The sequence below is a fragment of the Trypanosoma conorhini genome (assembly GCF_003719485.1).
Source record: "Trypanosoma conorhini strain 025E chromosome Unknown Tco_14.4_contig_00121, whole genome shotgun sequence".
NCBI classification, from domain to species: domain Eukaryota; phylum Euglenozoa; class Kinetoplastea; order Trypanosomatida; family Trypanosomatidae; genus Trypanosoma; species Trypanosoma conorhini.
In genome coordinates this window covers 6,452-12,859 of record NW_021704210.1, presented here as the reverse complement: position 1 = coordinate 12,859, position 6,408 = coordinate 6,452, and the positions used below count along the sequence as shown (strand labels likewise).

At 61.4% G+C, this 6,408-nt stretch overlaps 5 protein-coding genes across 5 annotated transcripts in view, besides 5 other annotated features; all 5 read left to right on the top strand.

Annotated features, from left to right (window-relative positions):
- The window catches only part of Tco025E_02886 (ribosomal protein S7), a gene marked incomplete at both ends in the record, with an annotated part of 1,062 nt that extends 629 nt beyond the window's left edge, over positions 1-433 (top strand). The window contains one exon of the mRNA XM_029369809.1: positions 1-433. This exon is cut by the window's left edge and continues 629 nt beyond it. Coding sequence (XP_029230048.1) covers positions 1-433 — 433 coding nt within the window.
- Positions 434-466: 33 nt separating this feature from the next.
- Positions 467-486: a microsatellite.
- Positions 487-767: 281 nt separating this feature from the next.
- Tco025E_02885 (BRCA1-associated protein) lies at positions 768-2,393 on the top strand (the record flags this gene model as incomplete). Its single annotated transcript, XM_029369808.1, has 1 exon — positions 768-2,393. One exon carries the CDS (start codon positions 768-770, stop codon positions 2,391-2,393), a length of 1,626 nt encoding a protein of 541 aa, XP_029230047.1.
- A 186-nt stretch (positions 2,394-2,579) lies between these two features.
- Positions 2,580-3,527, top strand: Tco025E_02884 (uncharacterized protein; the record flags this gene model as incomplete). Its single annotated transcript, XM_029369807.1, has 1 exon — positions 2,580-3,527. The coding sequence occupies one exon, from the start codon at positions 2,580-2,582 to the stop codon at positions 3,525-3,527; it is 948 nt and encodes a 315-aa protein (XP_029230046.1).
- Positions 3,528-3,888: 361 nt separating this feature from the next.
- Positions 3,889-5,199, top strand: Tco025E_02883 (molybdate-anion transporter; the record flags this gene model as incomplete). The annotated part of the gene is made up of 1 exon (XM_029369806.1): positions 3,889-5,199. One exon carries the CDS (start codon positions 3,889-3,891, stop codon positions 5,197-5,199), a length of 1,311 nt encoding a protein of 436 aa, XP_029230045.1.
- A 126-nt stretch (positions 5,200-5,325) lies between these two features.
- Positions 5,326-5,342: a microsatellite.
- Positions 5,343-5,380: a microsatellite.
- A 61-nt stretch (positions 5,381-5,441) lies between these two features.
- Tco025E_02882 (alpha/beta-hydrolase) lies at positions 5,442-6,188 on the top strand (the record flags this gene model as incomplete). Its single annotated transcript, XM_029369805.1, has 1 exon — positions 5,442-6,188. One exon carries the CDS (start codon positions 5,442-5,444, stop codon positions 6,186-6,188), a length of 747 nt encoding a protein of 248 aa, XP_029230044.1.
- Positions 6,189-6,271: 83 nt separating this feature from the next.
- Positions 6,272-6,296: a microsatellite.
- An 8-nt stretch (positions 6,297-6,304) lies between these two features.
- Positions 6,305-6,408: a microsatellite.

Sequence of the window (6,408 nt, the reverse complement as noted above, 5' to 3'; positions counted from 1 at the left end):
CCGCAAGACGGCAATGGTGGTTCTCTACCCGCTGCGGTTTCTGATGCTGGTGCGCAAGATTCAGCGCACGCTGACGGCGGAGCTGGAGAAGCGCTTCCCCGGCAGCGTCGTGGCGCTTGTGGCGCAGCGCAAGATCACGAAGCGCCCGAATGACGTGTACAAGCTGCAGAAGGTGCAGCGCTCCCGCACGAGCGTGGCGGTGTTCGAGAACATCCTCAATGACCTGCTCTACCCGTGCGACGTCGTGGGCCGCCGCTGGCGCTGCCGCACGGACGGCAGCAAGGTGATGAAGGTGTTCCTCGACTCGCGTGATCGCAAGCGCGTGGAGTCGCGTCTGCCGCTCATCGCGCACGTCTACAAGCAGCTGACACACCGCACCGTGAGCTTCGGCTTCATGTGGAACTCGAAGCTCCAGCAGGTGTCCTCGCGGTAGACAGATGGTGTGTGGAATTCTTAGGTCGCTCACATATATATATATATATATATGGTTTCGCCGTTCTTCATCCCATTTCTTTGTTTCTGTTTTATGCCTAAATTCACTTTTGCGTGGGGGCTGCCCTCATCTTCCCCGCGCGTCATTCTGCGGTGTGGGTTTGGCGCATTTGCTGGTGCCCCTTTGCGTCTCTTGCCGCGTGAAGTCGTGCCTTTGAGTAGTGTGCGATGCATTCGTGTTCATATCTTTTTTTTTTGTGTGTTTGGGTTTGCGTTTTTGCTTCTCTTCTCCTTTTTGCCTTCCGATTCCCCCAGCGGCAGGGGAGCCGGGGACAATGTCGGCAGTGGAAGTGTCTGTTGTGGAGTTTTTTGACAAGGAAAAGGCGGCCGCGGTGGAGCTCTTCTACGAGCGGGCCAAACCAACCCGGTGGCTGCTCGTGCACTCCATCCCAGTTGGAGTGACGCTGCTGCAGGCGTTGCAGTGCCTTGCCGCGTGCGCCGCCGTCGCCCCACCGCCGGCCGAAGGCGGCGCGAGGTGCAGTGCCGCGGAGGGTTGCCTCTGCGCCGTTCGGGTGGGCTGCGCCCCGGACGAGGGCCGGACGTATTGTCTGTTGCTGCAGTTCGCCACCGCCGGTGACGCGGCACGCGCAAAGGGCCAGCTCCTGCATGCGAATCTGACGGGGCACCCGCCCACGGTGTCGGAGTTCGTCTGCGAGGCGGCCAGCGTAAGGCGCTCGCGGCTAGGGGCAGGCGGCGACGAGGATGATGACGATGACGTGGGCAGCAGCAGGAGGCCGCACGGCGCGGGCGGAGAGGAAACCGTCAAGCTGGCGGAGTTGTGTAGTGTGACGCATGGGGGAGTGGTGCCCGCCGCCCAATCGCAGAGCGCCTGTGCGGGTGGTAGTAAGGCATGGCGGGGCTTGGAGCGACAGGGCGGAGGACGCCTGGCGCACACCGTCTCGCTGACGCCGACGGAGGACTTCTGCACCATCTGTCAAGAAACTGCCTCCAGTAAGCCGTTTATTGTGACCTTGTGCAAACATGTGTTTCACCTCTCATGCTTCCAGAAGCATCTGGAGGATGTCGGCCAGTCATGTCCGCTCTGCCGGTTTTCAATGGCGTTGCTGAAGTCAGAGTGCGACGCGTGTGGCGCCTGCAGTGACTTGTGGACGTGTCTTGTGTGTGGCTGGGTGGCGTGTGGCTGGGGCCACCGCAGTGATGCCTCGCACCACTTTGAGAGCACCGGGCACTCCTGCGCGATGCAGAATAGCACCTCCCGGATTTGGAACTTCCGCGCGATGGACTTCCTGCATCACCAGCTGGCAATCGAGCTGGGGCGCGAGGACGACGCGAGGGCCCTGCAGGCGGCCGCCGAGGATACCCCCGCCCCCAGCTGCTTCCACAAGGGCGAAGCGGGGCTTACAGCCACCACCTACCGGCGCAGTCGATGGTGGTGGGACGCGGAGGATGAGGCGGCGGCGCTCGACCTGAACGCCGAGTACGTGCATGACTACTACCTACGGGTGATGCAGCAGCTGATGAGGGAACAGTCGGAGTACTTTGAGCGACGGGGAGAGGCGGGCGTGGCTGCGTTGGCGCCGACGACAAACGAGACCGCCCTGGATGCGGCTACCGCGAAGCTGCGGAGGCTGGCGACGGCGGAGCAGCGGCAGCGGAGGCGGCTAGTCTCAGAGTACACGAGCGTCATGCGTCGCGTGGCGCTGCATGAAAAGATGTTCTTTCAGCGTCTGGTAAAACTGGAGGCGATACGGAATGGGAGGCTGCATGAGGAGTCGCTGCTGCAGTCGCAGTACATTCAAAGCCTGCATGCAAGCATTGAGCAGACAAGACGCAGGATTGACGAGGCTTCGCGACGCGGGGAGCAGCAGCTGACGCAGAAGCGGGCGGAGTTAGACTCGCTGCAAGCAAAGCTGGACATGTTGTTAAAAGAACTGCACTGAGCTAACCGTTGCCATCTTTTTCTACTTTCTCCCACTTTGTTTAAACTTTCTCTGTGTGTGTTTTTTTCTTTGATGCCCGCTGTTGATTGGCTTGCGTGCGTAAGTGCGCCTCCGGTGATGGAGCCGCATCACCTTCCGCCCACGCTTCTGCCGTCTCTTCGCTCTTTTTTTTTCCCCCCTCTCGCTATGCCCGCCCCCATGTGGAGGGAGCACTGCGGCTTGCGGGGTGGCAGCCGGGGGAAGGGGGGAAGTCTCAGGCGGCACGGTAGGGGCCACCGGCGAGCGATGGGATCGAAGCACTCGAGAAAGCGGAAGCGCCCGGCATCCACCGCGGCTGCCTTGGCTGCGGCCCCCGCCCTGCAGCGTGGCTCGCCACAGATTGAAGACTTTACGCAGCAGCTGATGGACGCCATGGCCCACGCGAGCGCGACGACGGTGGGTGTTCTGCAGCCCTCCACGAGCTCCTCTTCCTCCTCCTCCGAGGAGGAGGACGGGACGAGGTACACGCGCGGGCATGCAACGGCGCCGGTGGCTGCACCGGCCGTCAAGGACACCACCGCAAGCAGCGCCACGGCGACGCCGCCAGCGCAGAGGTCGCGGAGCAGAACAACATCGAGGCCCTCTGCAGAGTGCAGCCCATGCAATCGGGTGGCACGAACGACTCCAGCGAGGCGTGCGAGTCCAGAGGGTCACAACATCCAGTTGAGGGCCTGTAGTATTCAGGCTGCGTGTACTCCTCCGCGCGATGAGGGCCGCCCTTGGCCAGGTGATGCCTCGCGGACGGAGGCGGAGCTGCTGCAGCAGCACGGCCACTTATCACAATTCAACAGCCTCTACTCGATGCCGAAGGGAAGTGGCACTCACAGCGGCAGCAGCAGTAGCACTAGTGGCGGCTCTGAGGGTGCTGTGGACGGCGGCGTAGCGGACGGGGGTGGAAGTGAAGCGGGAGAGGCGGAGGAGGAACGACGTGTGCGGCGTCGACGCAGGGAGTTGTCAGAGATTCCACCGGGAAGTCTTGCGTTGTACACACGCTTGGCGGAGTGCGGTGTCGACGCCGTGGACCGTCCCTTTGCGACCTGCGTTGTTAGGCGAGCCCAAGGGGTTGTGGAGGCGTGGGCCGCAGGCTTCGTGTAGAGTGCGGCTCGGCCTGTGCATGTGTTTTTTTTTTTCTCCCTTGGCCCTTGGCGTACGTGCCAGGTACAGAGGTCCACTGGGTGTGGGATAACACTCGTAGAAAACGACCTGCATAGAGAACGCAAGAGAAAGAGAGAAGGTGTGTAATGTGTGTGGGATAGAGAGAGAGAGAGTGAAGGCGAAGGGGAAATGACACTCCGGCACCGTGTTGCCATGTGTGGATGCATTGCGGAGGACCATTGACATCATTGACTGCCTTCTTTCAGTTGACACTAACACTTTTATCTTCCAAAGGAAGTGGAAGGGAGTTTTACTGTTTCTCTTCAAGCCCAGCGGCTTGGATTCTTCAAGTTTAGGCCAAATGGGGGACGTGTACGGGTTTGTATTTCTCCTTATGGTCGTCTTGTACACCGTCGCGGGCGTCTACAAGGGCGGCAGAAGGTACATTCAGGCAAAAACCCACTCCCATGTCTCCGTCTCCTCGTCGCCCGCCTTCAAAAGATTTCAGCTTCAGTTTTTGCTTGTGTACTTCTTGGCCATGGCCGCTGACTGGATGCAGGGACCTTACGTGTATCGTTTATACTCGTTTTATGGGCTGAGCCGGCGTGAGGGCGGCCTTTTGTTTATCGTTGGCTTCGGCTCCTCGCTGCTGCTTGGGACCTGGGTTGGCCCCTTTGCAGACATGTGTGGTCGCAGGACAGTGTGCCTGCTTTACTGCCTCGTCTACGCCCTCAGCTGTGCCACGAAGCACGTCAACAGTTTCCCTGTGCTCGTGGTTGGCCGCCTGCTGGGCGGCGTGGCTACCTCCTTGCTGTGGTCGGCCTTCGAGAGCTGGATGATCAGCGAGCATCACACACGAGGCTACGATCCGGCGTGGCTGGGGGAAACGTTCTCACGGATGACGGTTGGAAACGGTCTAGTAGCGGTTCTTTCTGGACTCGTGGCCCAATGGGCCGCCGACGCGTTTAGTCACCCCGTTGCCCCCTTTGACCTGAGCGCTGCTCTGCTCATGCTATGCTTTGCTGTGGTCGCCGTGCGCTGGCCGGAGAACTACGGCGCCCCACAAGCCAACCTTTGGCGACAGATGGTGTCTGCCTCCACTGCGGTGCGTGACGACTACCGCATTCTTCTAACGGGCGTGCAGCAGTCCCTGTTCGAGGGCGCCATGTACGCCTTCATATTTTTCTGGACACCCGCGCTGGAGACAGCTGGCGCGGTGCCGCACGGACTCGTCTTTGCCAGCTTCATGCTTGCCCTGAGCCTGGGCGGGCTCGTGTTTGACCTATCTATCGAGCGCGTTGTAGCGTGGATGCCCGTGCTGTACATGGTTGCCGCCGCCACCATGGTGGCGCTTTCCCACACGGAGAGCCGTGCCGGAAAGATGGCGGCAATGACTGTGTTTGAGGCGGTGGTGGGCTTCTTTTGGCCCTGCATCGCGACGCTGCGGGCGGCGTACGTCCCGGAGGAGTGCCGCGCCTCTGTGATGAGCCTCTTCCGGGCCCCCCTCAACGCCCTCGTGTGCCTGATTTTGTTCGTGCAGGGCACAATGGCCCTGCAGAGCGTGTTTCTTCTTTGCGCCCTGCTGCACGCGGCGGCGGCCCTGGCGGCAGTTCTACTGAGGGCGTTTGTGGGACCTCCGCGTCGTGGGGACCACATCCTAAGAGGCGTGTGAGGAAGGGGGAAACAACAACAACAACGTGAATATGCGTTATATCTTCTGCGCGCGGTGTTGCGCCTCTCCCTCCTCTGCTTGCTCCGATGCTCTTCCTGTACCGCGGTGACGGTTAGGTGGGTGCCTGCACGCGTGGAGCCCGTACGCACACACACACACACGCACACGCATACGCTCGCGCGTACTTTGCTCTTTTTCTTCTTCCCTCGTGTATGTGCGAGTGTGAGCGTGAGCGTGTGTGAATGTCTGAGCCGCGGCTTCCGCAGGAGGCGCGCGAGGACAAGGCGCGTCGAGGCACTTGCACGAAGGGGACCTCGGTGGCCGCAGCAGCCACGCCGCTGATTACCGTTTCACCGCGCCACGACGCCCTCGTCGTAGTGGACATGCAGAACGACTTTGTGCGTCCTGACGGGCCGCTGTCGGTGCCGGGGGCGGCGGAGGTGGTCCCGGTGATCAACCGCCTCTGCCGCGCCTACCGTTTCCGCGCCGTCGTCGTGACGAAGGACTGGCACCCGCCGGGCCACTGCTCCTTCCGCCGCCCCGCCGGGCCCGGGGGGCCATGGCCGCCGCACTGCGTGCAGGCCACCGCCGGCGCCGCGCTGCACCCGCGGCTGCGGCTGGGGAACGTGGACCACGTCGTGCACAAGGGCTCCGACGCGGACGCCGAGTGCTACTCCGGCTTCAGCGACGAACACGGCAAGGCAACTGGCCTCGCCGCTCTGCTGCGGGAAATGGACGTGCGCCGTGTGTTTATCTGCGGCGTCGCCTTCGACTACTGCGTCTACTACACGGCGCTGGACGCCTTGAAAGAGAACTTTGAGGTCGTCGTTCTGCAGGACGCGACTCGGGCCGTCTTTCCGCACAACGTGGCAGAGCGGAGCCTCAACCTGCAGCGTGCGGGGGTCACACTGTCGTCCAGCAAGTCCCTCACCGCGTCGATGGCTACACCCCTCGGCGGGGCACGGACTTGCGTGCGTCCGAACCTGTAAAGCTGCGACGACGGCGACATCGCGGTGTAGGGGGTGAGTGGGAGGAAAAGCAGCACGAGGAGGAACTCACCTACACGCAACTAATATATATATATATATATATATATAACAGCAATACACACACACACACACACACACACACACACACACACACACACACACACACACACACACACACACACACACACACACACACACACACACACACACACACACACAC